Here is a 24068-nt window from a genome sequence, read left to right as displayed (position 1 = left end):
GTTTCAATCTCCTTACTGGTTATGGGTCTGTTCAGGCTTTCTATTTCTTCCTGTTCAGTTGTGGTAGTTTATATGTCTCTAGGAATGCATCCATTTCTTCCAGATTGTCAAATTTGTTGGCGTAGAGTTGCTCATAGTATGTTCTTATAATTGTCTGTATTTCTTTGGTGTTCGTTGTGATCTCTCCTCTTTCATTCATGATTTTATTTATTTGGGTCCTTTCTCTTTTCTTTTTGATAAGTCTGGCCAGGGGTTTATCAATCTTATTAATTCTTTCAAAGAACCAGCTCCTAGTTTCGTTGATTTGTTCTATTGTTTTTTTGGTTTCTATTTCATTGATTTCTGCTCTGATCTTTATGATTTCTCTTCTCCTGCTGGGTTTAGGGTTTCTTTCTTGTTCTTTCTCCAGCTCCTTTAGGTGTAGGGTTAGTTGTGTACCTGAGACCTTTCTTGTTTCTTGAGAAAGGCTTGTACCGCTATATATTTTCCTCTCAGGACTGCCTTTGTTGTGTCCCACAGATTCTGAACTGTTGTGTTTTCATTATCATTTGTTTCCATAAATTTTTTCAATTCTTCTTTAATTTCCTGGTTGACCCATTCATTCTTTAGAAGGATGCTGTTTAGTCTCCATGTATTTGGGTTCTTTCCAAATTTCCTCTTGTGATTGAGTTCTAGCTTCAGAGCATTGTGGTCTGAAAATATGCAGGGAATGATCCCAATCTTTTGATACCGGTTGAGACTTGATTTAGGACCAAGAATGTGATCTATTCTGGAGAATGTTCCATGTGCACTAGAGAAGAATGTGTATTCTGTTGCTTTGGGATGAAATGTTCTGAATATATCTGTGATGTCCATCTGGTCCAGTGTGTCATTTAAGGCCTTGATTTCCTTGTTGATCTTTTGCTTGGATGATCTGTCCATTTCAGTGAGGGGAGTGTTAAAATCCCCTACTATGATTGTATTCTTGTCGATGTGTTTCTTTGATTTTGTTATTAATTGGTTTATATAGTTGGCTGCTCCCACGTTAGGGGCATAGATATTTAAAATTGTTAGATCTTCTTGTTGGACAGTTCCTTTGAGTATGATATAGTGTCCTTCCTCATCTCTTATTATAGTCTTTGGCTTAAAATCTAATTGATCTGATATAAGGATTGCCACTCCTGCTTTCTTCTGATGTCCATTAGCATGGTAAATTCTTTTCCACCCCCTCACTTTAAACCTGGAGGTGTCTTCGGGTTTAAGATGAGTTTCTTGTAGGCAACATATAGATGGGTTTTGTTTTTTGATCCATTCTGATACCCTGTGTCTTTTGATTGGGGCATTTAGCCCATTAACATTCAGGGTAAGTATTGAGAGATATGAATTTAGTGCCATTGTATTGCCTGTAAGGTGACTGTTATGTATATTGTCTCTGTTCTTTCTGATCTACTACTTTTAGGGGCTCTCTTTGCTTAGAGGACCCCTTTCAATATTTCCTGTAGAGCTGGTTTGGTATTTGCAAATTCTTTCAGTATTTGTTTGTCCTGGAAGCTTTTAATCTCTCCTTCTATTTTCAATGATAGCCTAGCTGGATATAGTATTCTTGGCTGCATGTTTTTCTCATTTAGTACTCTGAATATATCATGCCAGCTTTTTCTGGCCTGCCAGGTCTCTGTGGATAAGTCTGCTGCCAACGAATATTTTTGCCATTGTACGTTACAGACTTCTTTTCCCGGGCTGCCTTCAGGATCTTTTCTTTGTCACTAAGACTTGTAAATTTTACTATTAGGTGACGGGGTGTGGACCTATTCTTATTGATTTTGAGGGGGGTTCTCTGAATCTCCTGGATTTTGATGCTTGTTCCCTTTGCCATATTGGGGAAATTTTCTCCAATAATTCTCTCCAATATACCTTCTGCTCCCCTCTCTGTTTCCTCTTCTTCTGGAATCCCAATTATTCTAATGTTGTTTGTCTTATGGTGTCACTTATCTCTCGAATTCTCCCCTCGTGGTCCAGTAGCTGTTTGTCCCTCTTTTGCTCAGCTTCTTTATTCTCTGTCATTTGGTCTTCTATATCGCTAATTCTTTCTTCTGCCTCATTTATCCTAGCAGTGAGAGCCTCCATTTTTGATTGCACCTCATTAATAGCTTTTTTGATTTCAACTTGGTTAGATTTTAGTTCTTTTATTTCTCCAGAAAGGGCTTTTATATCTCCTGAGAGGTTTGCTTTAATATCTTCCATGCTTTTTTCAAGCCCGGCTAGAACCTTGAGAATCGTCATTCTGAACTCTATATCTGACATATTACCAATGTCTGTATTGATTAGGTCCCTAGCCTTTGGTACTGCCTCTTGTTCTTTTTTTTGTTGTGAATTTTTCCGCCTTGTCATTTTGTCCAGATAAGAGTTTATGAAGGAGCAAGTAAAATACTAAAAGGGTGGCAACAACCCCAGGAAAAATATGCTTTAGCCAAATCAGAATGATCCCGAATTGTGGGGGGAGAAAGAGGATAAAAAGAGGTTCAGAAAGAAAGAAAAAAAAATGAAAGAAGCTATTAAAAAAAAGAAAGCCGATAAAGAAAAAATATAAAAATTGGAAAATATATATATATTATATTAGATAAACTATTTAAAAAACGTTAAAAAAGAAAACGGTAAAAGTTAAAAAAAATTTAGCAGAAGAAGAGGAAAAGAAAAAAAAATTGAAAAAGAAAAAAAAAATTAAATTAACTGCAAGGCTAAAAAATCATGGGGAGAAAGCCATGAGATCCGTGCTTTGCTTTCTTCTCCTCTGGAATTCCGCCGCTCTCCTTGGTAGGTGAACTTGGTCCTGGCTGGGTTTCCCATTGATCTTCTGGGGGAGGGGCCTGTTGTAGTGATTCTCAAGCGTCTTTGCCCCAGGCGGAGTTGCACCGCCCTTACCCGGGGCCGCGCTGAGTCATCCGCTCAGGTTCGCTTTCGGGAGCTTTTGTTCCCTGAGCGCTTTCCGTAGAGTCCGGAGGACGGGAATGAAGATGGCGGCCTCCCGGTCTCCAGCCCGGAGGAGCCAAGAGCCCGGGGCCCCACTCCTCAGTGCGCCCTCAGAGAACAGCGCCCATTACTCCCGTCACCCTGGCCTCTGGCCGTGCTCCGAGCTGACCGAGCCTGCGACCGGTTCAAGGCAACCCCGAGCTGAGAGTCACTCCTGGCTCTGTCTCTGTAGCCGGCTTCCCCGTTCTAATACCGGTAAGCTCTGCGATACTCAGACCCCCGATCCTTCTGCGACCCTGCGGGAGCTGAGGCCGCGCTGACCCCGCCTGGGCTTCACCCCAGTTAAGCCTCTGGAGCGATGTCCCTCAGTGGAACAGACTTTTAAAAGTCCCAATTTTGTGCTCCGTTGCTCCGCCGCTCACCGGGAGCCAGCCCCTCCCCCCGCGGTCTATCTTCCCATCGCTTTGGATTCACTTTTCCGCCAGTCCTACCTTGCAGAAAGTGGTTGATTTTCTGTTTCTGGAATTGCTGTTCTTCTTCTCTTCAATCTCCCGTTGGATTTGTAGGTGTTTGCAATCTTTAGATAAGCTATTTAGCTGATCTCCCGCTATCCGAAGTAGTCTCAGCCTGCTACTTCTCCGCCATCTTGACTTCTCTTCTCTCATTGTGGTTTTAATTTGCTATTCTCTCTAGTGGTTTTTGAGTGTTTTTTTTTTTAATTTTTTTTTTAAGATTTTATTTATTTATTTGACAGAGAGAGATCACAAGCAGAGAGGCAGGCAGAGAGAGAGAGGAGGAAGCAGGCTCCCTGCTGAGCAGAGAGCCCGATCGGGGCTCGATCCCAGGACTCTGAGATCATGACCTGAGCCGAAGGCAGCGGCTTAACCCACTGAGCCACCCAGGCGCCCCTTGAGTGTCTTTTCATATACTTATTGGCCATTTGTCTATCATTTGTTGTTGAGTTGTAGGAGTTCTTTATATATTGGATATTAACCCTTTACCAAATATGATTTACAGATGTTTTCTCCCATCCCAAAGATATTCTTCCCACTCTGTTGATGTGTCCTTTGAGCATAGAAATTTTAGATTTGATGTAGTCTCATTTGTCTATTTTTTTTTGTTCTGTTGTTGTGTTTTTCGTGTCATTTAAAGAAATCATTGCCTAATCCAGTGTCATGAATCGTTTCTCCTGTGTTTTCTTCTACAAGTTATATAATTTTGGGTCTTATATTTAGCTCTTTAATGCATTTTGAACTAATTTTTGTGTATTGTATAAGGTAAGGGTCCAGCTGCATTCTTTGCCTGTGGATACCTAGTTTTCACATTTTCTGAAGAGACTGTCTTTTGTGTCTCCATCCAGTGGTGTTGGCATTCTTGTTGAAGATCATTTGTCCATATATGCAAGGGTGTGTTTCTGGGCTGTCGATTCCATTCTGTTGGTCTCTGTGTCTGTCGTTATGCCAACCATATTGTTTTGATTACTGTAGATTTGAAATCGGGAAGTATGAAACCTCCCGTTTTGTTTTTCTTTTCCAAAATTGCTTTGACTATTCAGGGTCCCTGCAGATTACATATGAATTTCAGAATAGATTTTTTTATTTCTGCAAAACAATGCCATTGAGATTTTGGTAGGGATGGGATTGATCTGTATAGATCACTTTGGGTGCTATTGACATCTTTCAGTATTAAATCTTCTAGTCAATGAAGACAGGGTGTTATTTATAATTTTTCCAGCAATGTTTTGTAGTTTCCAATATACAAGACTTTCTCTTCCTTGGTTAGATTTATTCCTCTGTTTTATTCTTTTTGATACTATTGTAAATAGTATCAAAAAAGTATTATAGTATTGTATTGTAAAATGTATTATAAATAGAGTATTATAAAAATTGTAAAAAATAGTATTGTAAAAAGTATTGTAAATAGATTTATTCCTGTGTATTTTATTCTTTTCGATACTATTTTTTTAAGATTTTATTTATTTGTTTGACAGACAGAGATTACAAGTAGGCAGAGAGGCAGACAGAGAGAGGGGTGGAAGCAGGCTCCTCGCTGAGCAGAGAGCCTGATGTGGGGCTTGATCCCAGGCCCCTGAGATCATGACCCGAGTCAAAGACAAAGGCTTAACCCTCTGAGCCACCCAGGCGCCCCAATAGCACTGATTTCTTTTTTTTTTTAATTAAAAAATTTTTTTTTTCTTTTTTATAAACATATATTTTCATCCCCAGGGGTACAGGTCTGTAAATCGCCGGGTTTACACACTTCACAGCACTCACCATAGCACCTACCCTCCCCAATGTCCATAACCCCACCCCTCTTCTCCCAACCCCCCTCCCCCCAGCAACCCTCAGTTTTTTTTGTGAGATTAAGAGTCACTTATGGTTTGTCTCCCTCCCAATCCCATCTTAGCACTGATTTCTTAATTTTTTTTTCATTGCTCATTGTTAGTGTATAGAAATGCTACTTATATCTGTCTGTTGATTTCATATACTGCAACTTTGCTGAATATATTAGTTCTAATGGCTTTTTTTGTGTGAAATTTTGGGCTTTCTGCATTTAAGATCATGTTATCCATGAACGAAATAACTTTATCTTCCATTCCAGTTCTAATGCCTTTTATTTCTTTCTCTTGCCTAATTGCTCTGGCTAGGAATTCTATGTAGAAGCAGAGAGATCAGGCGTCCTTGTCTTATTCCTGACTATAGAGAAAAGGCTTTCAGTCTTTAACCATTGAGTATGATATTATTATGGGCTTTATTTTTTTATGGGCTTTTTTATGGGCTTTTTTTTTTAAGTTCTATTTATTTATTTCACAGACAGAGATCACAAGTAGGCAGAGAGGCAGGCAGAAAGAGAGGAAGGGAAGCAGGCTCCCTGCTGAGCAGAGAGCCCGATGCAGAGCTCGATCCCAGGACCCTGGGATCATGACCTGAGCCGAAGGCAGAGGCTTTAACCCACTGAGCCACCCAGGCGCCCCTAATTATGGGCTTTTTATATATGGTGTTTTTTATGTTAAGGTAATTTTTTTTTTATTCCTAGTTTGCTGAATGCTTTTTATCATTAAAGGATGTTGGAATTTTGTCAAATGCTTTTTCTGCATGAATTGACATGGTCATATGATTTTTGTTTTTCATTCTATTAATGTAGGTAATTATAAATCACATTTGCTCATGGTACATGATCCTTTCAATGTACTGTTGAATTTGGTTTGCTAGTATTTTGTTGAGGATTTACATCAAATTTCATCAGGGTAACTGTTCTGGTTTTTGTTTTTGTTTTGTTTTTGTCTTTTGGTAGTATCTTTGCGTGGCTTTGGTACTAGTCTAATGCTGAACTCATGGAAGGAGTTTGGGAGTGTTCCTCCTCTCAATATTTTGAAAGAGTTTCAGAAATGTTGATGCTAATTCTTTAAATATTTGGTAGAATTCACCAGTGAAACATCTGGTCTGGGCTTTTATGTTACTGGGAAGTTTTGATTACTGATCCAATCTCGTTAACTAGTTATGGTCCGTTCAGATTTTTCTCTTCCTTTATCATTCAAACTTGGTAGGCTGTGTTTGTAGAAAGTTATCAGATTCTTGTAGGTTATGCAACTTGTTGGCAAGCACTTGTTTGTTCATGGTATTCTGTTATAATCCTCTCTATTTCTGTGGCATTAGTTGTCATTCCTTCTTTCATTTCTGATTTTGAGTCTTCTCTTTTTCTTACTTAACCCAGCTAAGTGTTGGTTTTGTTGATTTTTTTAAAATGCCAACTCTTAGTTTAATTTTTCTGCTTTCTCAGTTTTGTTTATCTCTGCTCTAATCTTCATGATTTCCTTTTTTTTTTTTTTAGGAAATGGGTTTAGTTTGTACCTTTTTTTTTTTTTTGTGATTATTTATTTTGGAGAGAGAGTGCCTGAGTGTGTGTGAGTGGGGGAAACGGCAGAGGGAGAGAATCTTCAAGCAGACTCCCTGCTGAGAATGGAGCCCAGCGTGGGGCTTGATCTTACAACCCGTGGGATAACAACCTGAGCCAAAAGCAAGAGTTGGATGCCCAACTGACTGAGCCACCCAGGTGCTCCTAGGTTTTGCTTTTTATAATTTGAGGGGTAAAGTTAAGTTTTTGACTTGAGTTTGGTTTTTTTTTGTAATGTTAGCATTTACAGTCATAAACATCTATCTTAGTGCTGCTTTTGCTGTATTCCATAAGTTTTGGTATGTTGTATTTATATTTTCATTTTTCTCAAGACATTTTCTGATTTATTTTGTGAGTTCTTCTTTGACCTATTGTTTGTTTATTTGCTGTTTAGTCTACGGCCATACCACCCTGAACGCGCCTGATTTCGTCTGATCTCGGAAGCTAAGCAGGGTCGGGCCTGGTTAGTACTTGGATGGGAGAGTGTGTTGTTCAGTTTCTCTGTATTTGTGGATTTTCTAGTTTTCCTTCTTCTGTTGATTTCTACTTTCTATCTATCATGATTGGAAACGATAATTTGTATGATTTCAGTCTTTTAAAATTTTAAGATTTGTTTTGTGGCCTAATATGTGGTCTATCCTGGAAAATGTTTCATGTGCACTTGAGAAGAATGTATATTCTTCTGTTCGTGGTGGGAAGGGTGTTCTGTTTATATCTACAGGGTCTAGAACGTTGTTCAAGTCCTGTTTCTTTACTGCTCATTCATCTGGTTGTTCTGTCCATTATTGAAAGCAGAGTATTGAGTTGTTCAGCTGTTAGTGTGGAATTGTCTATTTCTCCCTTCAATTCTGTCAATACTTGCTTCATATATTTCGGAGCACTGATGTTTGGTGCATAAATATTTATAATTGTTATACTTTCCTGGCTAATTGGCCCTTTAGTAATGTCTCTTTTTGTCTCTTGTAACAGTGTTTGGCTGAAAGTGTCTGATATTAATATTGCCACTCCTGCTGTCCTTTGGTTACTATTTGCATGGAATATCTTTTTTTTTTTTTTTTAAGATTTATTGGGCGCCTGGGTGGCTCAGTAAAGTGATTGCCTTTGGCTCAGGTCATGATCCTGGAGTCCCAGGATCAAGTCCTGCTTCAGGCTCCCAGCTCAGTGGGGAGTCTGCTTCTCCCTCTGACCCTTACCCCTCTCATGCTCTCTCTCTTTCTCTCTCAAATAAATAAAGTCTTTTCATAAATTAAATTAAGGGGCACCTGGGTGGCTCAATGGGTTAAAGCCTCTGCCTTCGGCTCAGGTCATGATCCCAGGTCCTGGGATCGAGTCCCACATCAGGCTCTCTGCTCAGCAGGGAGTCTGCTTCTCCCTCTGCCTGCTGCTCCCCAGCTTGTATTCTCTGTCTTTCTGTCAAATAAGTAAATACAATCTTAAAAAAAAAAATACAACAATCCATTTTAAGCTGAACTTCAGTTGCATACAAAAATTCTACTATAGAGAGTATGGGAGTTTACTTCCCCTTCCCCCTTATGTTCCTGATGTCACAAATTGCATGTTTATGTGTTCCTAATAATCACATAGATCTATAGCTTTTTTGGTACTTTTGTCTCAGACTCTATACAGGAATTGGGACATGCCGGTCTTCCAAGAGAGGGAAACAATAGTGATAGCAGAACTGTATAATGGCTCTGTCAGCTTCTGCTCTTCAGAGGGAACAGCATGTCCCCCATGGGAGCTGCTCTCTCAGCCTGCTGCCCAGGGATTGTGGCAGGAGTACACACAATAGGGGCTGTAGAAAAGGGTTCAGAGAGAGGTAGTGAGTAGTTTAAAAAAAATCATACACTGTACCACAGGATATTAAGTGCATGTGGAAACAGATTATTACAAATACATTAAAATTATGCAGCAAAGAAAGGCACCATCTGCGCCCGGGCCATAGGGAATCAAAATCAAAATGGTCTGATGCAGGAACAAGACCTATTCTCTGCAGAGACATTGAAATCCTGGAGCTCCATGTCCTAACAACTATCATCTCGTAGTCCAGTCGTTATAATGTTAGTGGTAGTATATCTCACTCTTCCCTTAGAACCTCACTTTTATTGAAATTGTTTTGAAATATTTCACTGTATTTCTTTCCAGGAAAATACTGACCTCTAGACAAAAATTCTTCATTTCAATAAAATCACAGCATATTTATTTGGGCAGACTGCTTAGTCTTTCTAGTATTCAATGCAGGTCAAAGAGGACTTTCCACTCGTGCTGGAGACTAGGGGCCTACGTAGACCTGCCCTCTCCTCACCTTGGGCTTAGGGAGTCAGGTGGTGGTTGAATAGTGTTATTAATATAAAGCTAGACAGAAAAGTGGCTGCAGTGGTCTTAGCTAGCTGGTGCTCTGCGAATTTCTCCAGGGAAGACTGTGTAGGTGGAGCAAGTCTGCTTGGAGATTCTGTCCAGACACCAGATTTACAGGACACCTGCCATGGCTGCTCACATCCTCACATGCTGGGGGAGGATTGCCTGAGATTCCCTGGGACAGGGGCTTTGCATTATGTATGAGGTTGCTAAGTTTACTTCTTGGGGTAATTTTATTCCACTCTAATTTTCCTTTGGTGATTAACTAGTACAGGAAAATATCAGAACTTGAAAATGTATATGTTTTTTTAAAAAAAAGCCCTCGATGTACTTGCTTCACCAACAGTGTACTTACTCATTGAAGTGAGACTGTAGAAAGATGATATTTCTTCCTTCACATTCTGATCCTTGATGGCCTTGCTGGTTGGCCTTTCAGTGGAATTTGGGCTCTAAGGCCTGTGTGCTCTGGGTTGCAGGCACTATGGTTGGTGAGTGAAGTCTTATAATGCCGTTTAGTTTCTAGTAGTAGAAGTTTTTTGTTTTGTTTTGTTTAATTTTCAGGTTATAGATCAACTTCACAATTAGGTATATAAATATTAAAAGCACAAATCATTGTATTTAAAAGATAGTTAATGTTACACTTGTCACTGTTTAGTTTCCAGTAGTAGAAGTTTTTTGTTTTGTTTTGTTTAATTTTTTAAATTTTCAAGTTATATAAAATTATAAAATTATTACTACCAAAGATGTAGTTTCCTCGCAAGATGAGAAGTCAAAATAAATGGTTGGGCTATTGGGGAAAGCAGCTACGATCTCTATGATGGATGAGATTTTCTTTTTATTTAAATATGAGATAGTCTAATGGTTCAGAAAGCCCTAAAGTGACACTTTAAAAGATAATCATACTGTTTGTTAGCTAACTAGATCTCCGATCTCTTTATATCTGCAATGTAATTTGAGAAAAAATGTTAGATTCATGGGGCTTTTTAGTATTATAGACAGACAGAATAATGAAATAAATCATCTTTTTTAAGGTCCAGTATTGTCCGTGATGTTTTTGATAGGTTGTAGATTGAATCGAAAGGACATACTGTTTCCAAATTTATGAAAAGCAAGGAGAGAGGCTATTACAGAAACCCAGCACTAACACTTCAACATGTGGACCTCAGATCAGTCATGTGCTTTGAGAGTTGTACAGTGTTATTTTCAATCTTTTTAAAAGTCAGAGTTCTTTGGGAATGCTTACTGCGTTCATGACTTTTGTAAACATTCCAGTCATCTTTGCTCTTGAACTTCCTGTTCTTTTACCCAGCATATTTTCCTAGAAATATTTTTTTCTCCTCACATAATAATGAATAGCAGAACGTGAGCAGATGAAACAAAAATTTGCCAGCCTACAGACTTCTACTGTTGCAGAGGAATGTTTTTCCAGTTCTTATTACGATTCTTAGTCCTCAAAACGCTTATAAATGCCTGGAGAGTTCCAGTGTGGTTTTTTTTTTTTTTTTTTTTTTTTTGGCCTTATTTTTGAAATGATCATTTTTTATTCACATGAACGTGATCATTTGGTCTCTTCTAGAATTTTCTCTAAATATCACCAAGGTGTCAAATGAAAGAGAAACAGTCTCACTTGGATTTCTTTCCTTTTTCAATCCATGATCATTGCAGTCAGTGTCAGCCCACTGTGTCGCCTCACAGTGAGACAGCACCAATTCCAGTTCCTACTCAGATAAGGAATTATCAGCGCATAGAGCAGAATCTTACATCTCCTGCCAGCTCTGGCACAAATATACATGGTTCTCCAAGGTAAGCGAGTATTTTTTCCCCTTCTTTTTCTTTTAAAAAATTTGTTGTTTTTGAAAGATCTATTACTTTCCGTGGTTTAACATAATCCTTTACCTGTGTGTATCATGGAGGTGTACAAAACTGAAGAATAAAAAACTTCTGTAATGAATCTATTTTTTTAAAGATTTTATTTATTTATTTGACAGACAGAAATCACAAGTAGGCAGAGAGGCAGTCAGAGAGAGAGGGGGAGGCACGCTCCCCACTGAGCAGAGAGCCTGATGCGGGGTTTCTTCCCAGGACCCAGAGATCATGACCTGAGCCGAAGGCAGAGGCTTAACCCACTAAGCCACCCAGGCACCCCTATAATGAATCTATTTAAATGGTGGTTAAGCTTAGCTGGATGATATAGTAGGATATATATATATATATAATAACTCTTAAGAATTAAGGAAGAATTTATTAAAGATGAAACCTCACTGGTTGTACAGATCATTTACATATCATTTATTTCCTCTACATCCTGAAACCCAACTGAAACTACCACTAAGGTAGCAAGAACGAAAAGGTCTAAGTCCACAAAGCTAAGTCAGATAAGAACACATGGTCAGTGGATGAGAGGTTTCAGCACCTTTCTGGAAAACAGAAAAAAGATAAAGGGGGCCCCGCTATAGTAGGGCCAGCGTCAGAGTGCCCCATGGTGCCCCCAAGACCCCAGCCCCCAGAGCTCAGGGAAGGCAGGGCTGCAAGTGAGGCGTAAGGCTGAAGACAAAAAAGTGCAATCTGGACGAAATAGCAAGAATACAAAGAAAAGAAAGCTTATGTGGAAAATGTGTACCCTGAGAAGTAGGGTAGAGACTGCATCTGTAAATTAGAACAGAATGCTGTTGAAAACCATCAACTTCAAAAAGACCTCTTGGACATTCCAAAATATAACTGAAAAAAAAATGTTGAAAGACAAAGTTGAGGCTGTATCTGAAATAGATGAATCAAATAAAGATGGAAACTATGAATAAAAAATATTCTTCCAGCATTAGGGAATGTGGGCATTCCAGAAAGAACAAGTTAAAGAAGAAAATTTCCAGGAAATAATCAAGAAAAAGTTTTCTAGAATTGGAGAGTAGATGATTTTAGATTAAAAGGGCTCACCAAATGCATAGTTGAATGAATGAAAAAAGATTCACGCTGTCATAGGATGAGATGAAAACTCATGAGAGCTTTCTACAAAGGATGTTTTAGCGCAAAACCTGTGAAAATTATTAATGCATATATCTTTTGAGCCCAGCACTAGAACTTCTGGTAACTTATTCTGTAGCTACACAGTCCTTGCCTGTGTATGAAGCTACACATATACAGGTTGTTAATTTGATAATAGCAGGGGATAAGAAATAAGCCAAGTGCCCACCAGTAAGTGACTGAGTCCTTAACGTCCGTCTGTGACAGTGGAGCACCTTCCTTGAAGAGGAAGGAAGCTCTCTCTGTACTGAGGTAGAAAAATTTCCAAGGTATATTATAAAATGAGAAAAGCATAGTAATAGCAGAATTAGCAGTGATTTTCAAAGTGTGGTTTGTGTGTGACTCCCTTTTGAAAGGTTCATGAGGTCAAGACTATTTTCATAATGATACTGGGACACTCTTTGCTTTTTTTCGCTAAGTTGACATATGCACTAATGATACAGAAGCAATGACGTGCAAACTGCTGGTGCCTTAAAATGCATCAAGGTAGTGGCACCCAAATGCACTGTGATTTTTCATATCTCTTACCACCACACAGTAGTGGTACCAAGGAATGTCTTTAAGGAAGCAGTAAAAGTTACTATTTCTCTTTGAAAATCGCAACCTTTTTTTTTTAAAATATTTTATTTATTTATTTGACAGAGAGATCACAAGTAGACAGAGAGGCAGGCAGAGAGAGAGAGAGAGAGGGAAGCGGGCTCCTTGCTGAGCGGAGAGCCCGATGTGGGACTCGATCCCAGGACCCTGAGATCATGACCTGAGCCAAAGGCAGCAGCTTAACCCACTGAGCCACCCAGGCGCCCTGAAAATCGCAACCTTAAGTAGCTTGTGGGCATAAAGCACTTTTGGTGCACGTTGGAGTAGTTCTTTTAAGGAAAAGCACTTGCATGATTGTTTCAGTTGCAAGTTGAACTCACCCTGTTTTTCATGGAACACCATTTTTTCATGGGCGAACAGCTGACAAGCTATCAGTTGTGGGCATTGGGCAGCCATTTTGTTGAAAACAGTTGAACGAAGTCTGCCGTTCCTAGAAAACAACTGACATAAAATTTGAGCTCTTGAGCAAAAATTAGAATTTTTGAAAATATACTCACCATATTCACCACTGTGATCTTGACAGCTTCTCTTATGCCTTGATGGCCACTTCTGTTAAGATTTGTGGCGATATTTTGTTATGGATGTGACTTTTTGATACTGTGTGATATGTCAACATTTGGAATACCTGCATATACTCATTCAGAATGCCAAGTGTTTAAAAATCGTGCATGGATAAAAAAATCTAGTCCAAGCACAAGATACCTTGCAAAGGATTAGAGCCTGGTGTAAAACAAAATTTCATTGGCATGGTTTCAGATTCCACATTGCAATGATTCTTTTAGATCATCCAGGAGTCCAATGGCTGAGTTTTGGTGTAGTCTCCAAGACAAGCATCACAAAAATCTGAAAAGGCTACCAAAATATTCCTCCCTTTTCTGGCTACATGTCCGTGTAAGGCTGGATTTTCCTATGCGAGTCCCCCATATATGTGCTACAGAAAAGATTGAATGCACAAACAATTCTGAGAATCCCAGCTACCGAGCCAGACATCATATATTTAAAAAAATGTAAAACAGTGTCGTGCTTCTCATGAGTTTATTTTGTTTGGAAAATATAATTAATTTTCATAATCTTACGTTACATGTAATAAGTTTATTCCTTTTAATGAATTATTAATTACCAGTTGTTTTCAGTTTTAGCTTCTCATACAGTAAGTTTTGATAGATTCAAGTTTTATAAATAAAAACTCTGGGATAGGTGTGCCTAGGTGGCTCAGTCATTTAAGCATCTGTCTCTTGATTTCAGCTCAGGTCATGATCTCATGGTGGTGAGATCAGGCCCTGTGTTGGTCTCTGTGCTGGGTGTGGAACCTGCTTAAGATTCTCTCTTTTCCTCTGCCCCTCCACCCCCAATCCCCTCTCTCTCCCTCTCTTAAAAAAATTTTTTTTCTGGGATATTCAGTAATTTTAAGTGTATAAAGGGAACCAAAAACAAACAAAAAAAAGAAAATGGTATGGTATACATTACCTTTGTTAAAACAAGATGAAAATAAGATTATATTTTCAGTTTGTTTGCTTGTATATGACTTAAGGAATTCTGAAAGGATATCTTAGAAACTAAAAATAGTGGTAACCTTTGGAGTAGGACTGAGGGAGTGTCGAGAAGTAGGCAGACAGAATATAAGGATGGGAGGGAGACTTCACGCCATATAACTTTATACGTTTTCTATTTGTTCCATGTGATTATATTACATAGTTTTAAAAGTTCTACTCCCTGACGTGTTGTTAAGAAGTTGTAGAAAAAAGGAAGGAGAGCCCAGAACCTGCCAGAAAGGGAGTCATTTTATTTTTCTTTTCAGATCTGCAGTGGTACGAAGGTCCAACACCAGCCCACTGGGCTTCCTCCGGCTGGGATCCTGCTCCCCGGCGCCCGCAGACACAGTGCAGACAGTCGGACGAAGACTCTCCACTGGGTCTTCCAGGCCTTACTCACCTTCCCCTTTGGGTAAGGAGAGTGGAACTGTTGTTTTCACCTTTTTTCCACTGTGGCAGATCTGACATGACACTGTCTTTAGGAGCGGTGGCTCATGATGGCAGTGAGTTTCAGCTGACGGGGAGCCATATCGTACCCCGCCCACTCTCGACCTTCTCCCGGGCCCGTGTCAGCATCCCCAGATACATTTATCTTTGTCGGGACGGCTGTTGGAAATGTGAAATGGATCTCATGGATAAAAAGTATCTCCACTGGGTTTGGGCTCCAAACGCACAAAATCAGAAACTCTAGATAATAATTGCGTGAAACACCTACCCTACTGACCACTCAGATTTGTGAGGATTAAGAGACACTCGTGTGTACAGCAGCGCTGGCTTGGGTCCCCCGGGGGCCTTCCAGCTCCGGGAGGAAGATGGTGGCAGCTTCAGCCTGGGTCTTTCCACCTCGCCTGGGAAGTCTGCAGGGCACAGCGGGGATCCCCGCACGAGCAGCCCCACAGCCCAGGCAACAAAACCCCAAACAAACAGAAAAACGAACCTAAAACCACAGGTTTCATGAACTGAGAGACAAAATGCTCCAACTTCAGAAAACATGCAAGACAGGCCAAAGCGGCTGAGACTGCAGAATCTGAGGGAGAGGGCACCGGTGTCACGGGGCAGAGCGGGGTCAGGGGCAGAGAGGGCCCCGGGGCAGCAGGTCTCAAACTGGGCCCCCCATATAAATAGATATGTATTTTTTTTACTTCTAAAAGGTAAATTTTTATACCCCTGTATAGGGCTCAACTCTCAGGCAAAACTGCTGAGATAAGAGTAGGGAACATGAAGAAATTCCAAAAGGAGGCAGAGTGCGAAGGATTGAAGTATGCCCAGGAGCCCTGATTCAAAAAAAACCCCACCATAATGATAGTTTTTAAAAATGTGTATCACCACTCCTATTGCAGTGGTTCCGAAGCTGCTGTTTAGCTGAAAAATCTTCCCTGAACAAAATCCTGGCCCTCCCTCACCCCCTCAGCAGTTCCTGGGGCACCTCAGGGTCTCCTGAGACAAGAGCCAAACCTTGTCCTTGCCCTCAAGGAAAAGGCCCCTCCTCGGGCTCTAACCTTGCTTGCCTGTGTAACCATCTGGTTATAGACCTACGTCTCCTGTCTGCTTTATCTCCCTGAGCTCTCCCAGCTCTTCCTCTGTTTGGTTTGGGTTCTCAGAGGTGGATGCAGAGAAGGGAGCTGCAGAGACGTGCCAAAACGACAGGGGAGGCGCCTGGGATGGGTGTGAGGGGCAGGGATAGGAGGGCTCTGGGGGAGGCCCTTCAGACCTCGTTGCAGCCCTGACCCCTGTGAGGGAGAGGGGGAGGTAGGAGGAGTGGGCCCAGGAACCTTGAATAGAGTGACTAGAGTGAATTAATTCTAAGGACGTTTTAGCCAGGCCCCAGGGGTGTCCCCAAGCCCTAGATGGTCCAAATTTCCTGACCTGCTTGAACCAGCCTGAACGAGTGCCGCGTCCACGTGCAGGTGTTGGCTGTGAGCAGCCTCAGGGAGCAAGGCTTGGGACGGGCGGCAGGAGCGTGGTGGGTGCAGAAGGACAGCAGCTGGGCCATCCGCCGGCTGTGCAGTCCCCTGGCTGGGCCCCCTGCAGCTCCACAGCCTCCAACACCACGAGCTCCTTCCTCCTCGGTCTGAAGTCACCTACCAGTTGCAGGCATTGGTTTGTTCCCGTGGCTTTCTTTCCTGTTGCCCTTGTTTCAAGGCTGATTCTGTGGTTCTTTCAATCGTTGTGTGCCCAGCACCCTGCATCCTGCACGCTGGTCAGTAAGTGCCCGCTGGAATAAAGCTGTGCTCATCTGGGTTTGCCGACTGTCATGTACGGTGCAGCTGGTGCATGGCTCACCTGCTCCTTCCGGCACTGGTTTTGAATCCTCTCTCTTCCCCGTTTCCCTGCTCACAGTTGGGACCATTCCGGAGCAGCTGAGTCAGTGCTGCTGTGGGCATCCTCAGGGTCACGAATCCAGGAGTAGAAACTCATCAGGTAGGAGATCTGTTTGGCATATTAATAATTTTAATCCTGTTATAAGTGGATTTCAGTTATGTTTTTCTAGCCTTACCAAAGGAATAGAACTGATATGAAATATTCTGTTGTCCTACTTTCTAGGATCTTGGTCTAATAGGCTTTAGCATATCGTATAGTTAATCAGATATCTCCTTTGGGTATCTTTTCTCTTGGAAGTTGTTAATTAACGGAGCTAAATTTTGGTCATTGTCACGTAGATAATAAAAACCAATCTAGAGGCACCTGGGTGGCTCAGTTGGTTTCTGCCTTCGGCTCAGGTCGTGATCCCAGGGTCCTGGGATTGAGCTCTGTGTCGGGCTCCCTGCTCGGCGGGAAGCCTGCTTCTCCCTCTCCCACCTACCCTCTTGGCTTGTGTTCCCTCTCTTACTGTCTCTCTGTCAAGTAGATAATAAAATCTTTGAAAAAAAAAAAAAAGGAAAGAAAACCAATCTAGAAAATGAAATTTCGTTCCTTTAATACTGTTCTTGATAACAGCTGCTAGTTAGCATGAGATAAACAAGAAATATAGTTTATTTGCTTTAATATAAAATATATAAAAGATATGTGCAAATCACACTTTTATTAGTCAAATTTTATATGTGAATGTGAGGAGTTGGCTAATTAAAGGAATCCTGAGTCACTGAGGAAAGCACCTTTTCTTAGTTTTTCAGTTTTTCATATTTTGTGTTTCCTTAAAAATAAACCTTAGATAACTTTTTCCAGATTTATAACATTCTGCTACTAATTTTATTTATTTCTATGTGCATATTTATGCATATATACACGTACACACACACGCACACAGAGTCGGCAGAACCCAGTTCTGAAAGATTAAATACCAGATTTAGGATGAGATTAGGCTAGAAGCAGTCAGTAGCAAAAACTACAATTTCCTTTTTGGGAAGATTATGGTTATAGGTCCGTACCTATAAATTATTGGGGGTAGTTTGGCTTGCAACAAGTTCCGAAGAATTTGTATCTGGAGCTCCGGTCTGGCTTAGTAGAGCTGAAGTTGGCAACAAGGTCTGTGCGGGGCAGTCCTCTTGCCGTTCCAGCCGTTCACCGTATCAGGACCCTATTTCTCAGGCTCTTACTGCGGTGTCCCCTGAGGAGGCAAGAGTTCCTGTGGACGAGGGTTTTCTTTGTGGGGAACAGGGACGCTTTAGGTTACAAATGAATTTCATTCATGAGACTAATAAAAATAATTAAACTATCCATATTTGCTTGTGATTTTTAGGCAAGTGAAATAAAATCCCAGAAAAGTGTATTATCTAATTAGATAAAAGGTTATTCTGGATTGGTTTGAAAAGTTTCTTTTAGCTGCTAGGTGGGAAAAGAGAGTAATACATTGATATCCCCAAGTATGCATTCACATAAAAAGTAGAAATCATTTGTTTTCAGTTCAACAGAGGTTTTCGTAGTTTTTTTTTTAAGATTTTATTTATTTATTTGAGAGAGAGACAGAGAACACGAGAGGAGTGAGGTCAGTGAGAGAAGAAGACTCCCTGCGGAGCAGGGAGTCGGATGTGGGACTCGATCCCGGGACTCCAGGATTATGACCTGAGCTGAAAGCAGTCGCTTAACCAGCGGAGGCACCCAGGCACCCAGGTTTTTGTAGTTTTTATTGACATTGATCATTTATGATGTAGTTTTCTTGTGCTAATTAGAGTTATCTGCTAGCTGCTGCTAAGAGCGGCTAACATACCCACCACCATTACCACCTATCCCCAAAATCATCTCTTGCCAAATACACAATTTTTATCTCCTGAAGAACATGACATTCATTCGACTTTCCATTTTGAGAACTGTCCTCTGACTTCTTCAGTGTTTGCCCGTGCTCTGGGTTAACCTGTATGCATGTCCGTGGCAGGTTCCCCAGTGCCACCGGCTCCGTCACCACAGTCTCTCCTGTCGGGTGCTAGGCTGCAGAGTGCCCCGACCCTCACCGACATCTACCAGAACAAGCAGAAACTCAGAAAGCAGCACTCGGACCCCGTGTGCCCGTCCCACGCCGGGGTTGGGTACAGCTACTCACCTCAGCCCAGTCGGCCCGGCAGCCTCGGAACCTCTCCCACCAAGCACACGGGGTCCTCTCCTCGCAGTTCGGACTGGTTCTTTAAAACTCCTTTACCAACCATCATTGGCTCTCCTACTAAGGTGTGTTCCTTAAGCTCTTTAGTCGGCATGACGACTTTGTTCAGTTAACGTTCGTTACGTGGAGCACGGGGTGCCGTGTGGTGAGCTCAGGTCCAGCAGCAGACCACCACAGAGAGACTGGAACAGAGAAGTCCGTTGCTCACGTGTCTTGGCAGAAGTACCTGGCATGCCTCCAGAGGCTACACGGGGATGTCCAGGCAGGTGCAGACAGAGACAGGACCCGGGGCACATGGCTTTATTAGGGTCCGGGATGGAGGACTTTGGGGTTCCTGAGCTAAAGCAGAATTGGTCAGTTTGAGCTGAAAAACTGGGATTCTAGTAAGCTCCACAGGAGTCTTCGTGTGTGCAGCATCCAAGGGGAAAGCCTGGGGCATGGGGGAGACTAGACCACCAGGGGTGTTGGAGGAGTCATCTCCAGAATTTAAATGTACTTGTGACCGCAGTCTGCTCTCCAGGGCCTGCACTTGCATGCGGGGCCGGTGTCCGTTCAAGGCCCTGCAGCTGTGTGGCCACATGGAGTGACGCGGAGTCCGCAGTGCTGTGGGGTAGCTTAGCTGAGCTCACGACAGTAGTCCCCTTGTCCCCCGGGGATATGCTCCAAGACCCTCCGCAGTTGACTGAAACCACAGATAGTACGATAAAGTTTAATTTATAAGTTAGGCACGGTGAGAGATTAATAACCAAACTGATAATACAATAGAACAGTTACAATAGGCCACAGTGAAAGTTAAGTGAATGTGGTCTCTCTCTCTCAAAATACACCGAAGATATATAATAATAATAATCATGGGGCAGTTTTTTTTAAGATTTTATTTATTGGGGTGCCTGGGTGGCTCAGTCAGTTAAGCATCTGCCTTCTGCTCAGGTCATGATCCCGGGGTCCTGGGATCGAGCCCCACATCAGGCTCCCTGCTCAGCGGGGAGCCTGCTTCTCCCTCTCCCTCTGCCTGCCACTCTGCCTGCTTGTGATCTCTGTCAAATAAATAAATAAAATCTTCAAAAAAATTATTTTTTTGAGAGAGAGAGAAAGCACAAGTGATGGCCGGAGGGGCACTGGGAGAGGGAGGAGCGGAGGATGTGAGGTGGGAGCAGGCCTGCGTGGGGAGATGAAGTGAGGGAGTGATGTAGGCATGTGACCCAGCGTTAGGCTACCACTGACCTTTTGCCGGTGTATCGGAAGGAGGATCACTTGCTTCCAGACCGGGGTCGGCCACAGAAGGCGAAGCCACGATGGGGGCTACTGTGCTTGATAGAAGAGATTCATGGTGATACTGAATAGCTACCATTTAAGGAGGACTTGCCGTGAGCCAGGCACAGTCTAAGTACTTCATGCCGAATGCTTTTTATACATGATGCCACTGATTCCCGAAGAAAGGAAGTTGAGGCCAGAGAGAACGAGTGAGCTGTCCACGGCCGCAGAGGCTGTCAGTGGAAGAGTCAGGATGTGAATCGAGGTCTGACTTAGGTCTGACGATTCCGAATGCTGCACGTGGGGTAGTAACCGGCTTGCATGTATTTCCTCAGACCACGGCTCCTTTCAAAATACCTAAAACGCAAGCGTCTTCCAACCTGCTAGCCTTGGTGACTCGCCACGGGCCCTCTGAAGGGCAGACTAAAGACGGGAGTGACCCACGGGAGTGCCCTCATTGTCTCCTGGCTCAAGGCGGCGAGAGGCAGAAGCCTGAGCAGCAGAACAAAACGGTGTTTGGCAGGTAAAAGACACCGTTTCCTCCCAGCCTTCGGTGTGAAAACTGCAATAGCACATATATGTCTACGATAAAGACAGACCAGACCAAATTAGTTTCGTAGCTGGTCTACGCCACTTGGGTAATGATATGAACTGTATACATTTAGAATTTCTGAAAACCACAGGTGCTTCCTGTGACTGAATACAGAGTCCTCACTGAATTTCCTGAATGTTCTATGTATGCTTTTTGTTTGTTTGGGTTATTGAAGTTCGTCTCTCCCCTGAATTGTCTGGTATCTATTTTTTGTCTCCTTATTCTCTGACTTCCTTTTAACCCTTTTATGGCTTGCCTTGAATCTCCCTTATTATTTTAAATACTGGGATTTTTACAATATACTTTCCAGGGATGTCTGGGTGGCTTCTGTCCTCAGTTCGGGTCATGATCGTAGGGTCCTGGAATCCAGTCCCACATTAGGCTCCTTGCTCAGCAGGGAGTCTGCTTCTCCCTCTGCCTCTGCCTGCCTCTCTGCCTGCTTGTGCTCTCTCTTTCTCTGACTGATAAATAAATAAATAAATAAATAAATAAATAAATAAATAAATAAATATAAAGTATACTTTCCATTATGAACATCATGCCTTCTTTCTAGATCTGTCAGTGCTGGGAAATTATCAGACCAACAAGCGAAGATACCTTTAGGTGGACATCAGGGCAGCACGGACAGTTTAAATACAGAACGACCAATGGATATAGGTAAGAAAATGGGGTTTCTTTCTAGGTAGGTAATTTGCTAGTATGTGCATTGGTTTACTGTTATTGCTGCCACAGATTAGCACAAGTGTGCTGTTTTTAAAACCACACAAACGTAGCGTTGTACAGTTTCCGAGGTCAGAGGCCTGCAGTGGGTTTCTCTGGGCTAAAATCAGTATGTTGACAAGGCTGCATTCCTTCTGGAGGCTGTAGGGGAGAATGCATTTCCTAGGCTTTTCCAGCATCTAGAGACTGCCCTCATTCCTCGGCTTGGGGTCCCCTTCCATCTTGAAAGGCAACGATGGCCGGTCTAGACTCCGGCCTCCTGCCTCCCTATTCTACATTTAATGGACCCTTGTGATTACGTTGGACCCGCTGGATAATCTAGGATAATCTCTTTATGTTTAAGCCAGTTCCATCTGCAACTTTAATTACCTTCTGCCATGTAATGTAGCCTATTTACAGGTTCCAGATGTTAGTCCATGGACATCTTTGGTGGGGTTGGAGGGCAGGAGAAATTAATTGTTTTACCTATCTGCTTCTGCTGACTGTTCACACACTCCCTGAGATTTCTTCACCCACTCCCTGCCACTTCATCTTTTGTCTTAGCCCATCAAGACAGATGCTTGTGGGGTGTCTTAATCACCACCAGTTATGAGTTAGGAGGATTTCTGACCCAAGATTGGTTTTTATTGGTGGGGTAATACTGACCAAAGTTAGCTTAAATACACTTGTACTCTTGAGCATTTCTTATACAGTGAGTGAGTAGATCCTATAAAAAATACCATGGGTCACTGAGATCCCCTAGCCTTTTTCATAGTTGTTTCAGGGACTGTTATGTCTACAGATCCACAACTAGATTACTTGGATTACTGCTTGTCAAAAAATAAAACAACGGGCAGGTTGTGGACCATAACCCAGACTTATTTAACCAAATTTTCAGGGAATGGATTCTGGGAATCAGTACTTTTAACAAACTCCTGGGTTCCTGAGTGGCTCAGTTGGTTAAGTGTCTGCCTTCAGCTCACATGATGCTCCCAGGGTCCTGGGATCGAGCCCCACATTGGGCTCCCCACTCAGCAGGGAGCCGCCTTCTCCCTCTCCCACTGCCCCTCCCCACCCCTGCTCATGCTCTCTCATATAAAAATCTCAAAAAAAAAAATACTCTCCCCATGATTATTATATACACCTAAATTTGGGATTCACCATTGTCATCTTTTCTCATTTTCTCTATAATTTCTTACTGACTCCCCCATTAGCATCTGAAGAAGGAAATAATGTGGACTATCAAATATCTGATTGAACATGGTTTCTAATCCAAAGAGACTACTCCACTCTTTTCTTGCTTGCATGGTTTCTGAAGAGAAGTCCAATGTAATTCTTACTCTTGTTCTTCTATAGGTGAGGTGCTTTTTCTTTGGCTTCTTTCAAGATTTTTTCCATGTCTTTGATTCTGTGCAATTTGATGTATGTCTAGATACAGTTTTTTTGGGATTCATCCTGGTTGGTGTTCTCTGAGTTTCCCGGAAATGTGGTTTGGTTCTGGCAGTAATTTTGGAAACTTCTCGATCATTACAACTACAAATTTTCTCTGTTCCTTTCTCTCTCTTCCCCTCTGATACTCCCTTTACATATATGCTATACTTTCGTAGCTGTCCCACAGTTCTTAACTATTCCGTCTTTGTTTTCATTTTCTTTGTATCTGCTTTCCAGTTTTGGAAGTTGATATTGGCTCATCTTCAAGCTAACTGTTTCTCTCCTGAGCCATGTCCATCTACTGGGGAGCTCATCAAGTGCATTATTCATTTCTGTTTCAGTGATTTTGATTTATAATGTTTCCTTTTGATTCTTTTGTAGAGTTTCCATTCTCTCTGCTTATGTTACTAATCTCTTCTTACATGTTGTTTACTTTTCCCTAATGAGCCCTTAGCATATTAACCATATTTATTTTAAATTTTTAGTCTGATAATTCCAGTCTGTGCTATATGTGAGTCTGGTTATGAAGATTGCTCTGTTTCATCAAACTGTTTTTACCATTAAGTATATCTTTTAATTTTTTTTTTTTTGAAAGCCTGACCTGATATATTGGATAGCAGGAATTGAATTAAATATTACGAGGTTTTTTTGTTTTCCCGGCTAGGAGTTAGGCCATGCTTAGTGTTTGTTGTAGCTGTAGGTGTCAGGCTAACCCTCTCTGTTTTCTTTTTGGGTTTCCGTAGATACCCCTTCTTAAATAACATCTGACACCCTTGCCTAACTCTGTATTCTTTCCTGAGAGGTTTTTTTTTTTAAGATTTTTATTTATTTATTTGACAGAGAGAGATCACAAGTAGACAGAGAGGCAGGCAGAGAGAGAGAGGTAAGCAGGCTCCCTGCTGAGCAGAGCCTGATGCGGGACTCCATCCCAGGACCCTGAGATCATGACCTGAGTCGAAGGCAGAGGCTTAACCCACTGAAGCCACCCAGGCGCCCCTTTCCTGAGAGTTTTGTATCTTAGCTCTTACATGTAGACCTGTGATCCACTTTAACTGACTTTCTTGTGGATGATGTGATGTAGGGGTCCAACTTCATTCTTTTGTGTGTAGATATTCAGTGGTGCCAGCACCGTTTATTGCAAAGATTATTCTTTCTTCCATATTGCATTGTTAGCCTTGTCAGAAAAATCTGTCGACTATAAATGTGTTTATTTTTT

At 41.8% G+C, this 24068-nt stretch overlaps 1 protein-coding gene across 1 annotated transcript in view; it reads left to right on the top strand.

The window, feature by feature from the left end:
- LOC125086710 (serine/threonine-protein kinase ULK2-like) overlaps positions 1 to 24068 on the top strand; it is an 82375-nt gene that overhangs the window by 37071 nt on the left and 21236 nt on the right. Inside the window, 6 exon segments of the mRNA XM_047706042.1 lie at positions 10785 to 10998; positions 14609 to 14754; positions 16683 to 16763; positions 18655 to 18941; positions 20466 to 20653; positions 21276 to 21379. Of these exon segments, the coding sequence (XP_047561998.1) occupies positions 10785 to 10998; positions 14609 to 14754; positions 16683 to 16763; positions 18655 to 18941; positions 20466 to 20653; positions 21276 to 21379 (1020 nt within the window).

Source organism: Lutra lutra, chromosome 16 (genome assembly GCF_902655055.1).
Source record: "Lutra lutra chromosome 16, mLutLut1.2, whole genome shotgun sequence".
Classification (NCBI taxonomy): domain Eukaryota; kingdom Metazoa; phylum Chordata; class Mammalia; order Carnivora; family Mustelidae; genus Lutra; species Lutra lutra.
This window is presented reverse-complemented; position numbering and strand designations above follow the sequence as displayed.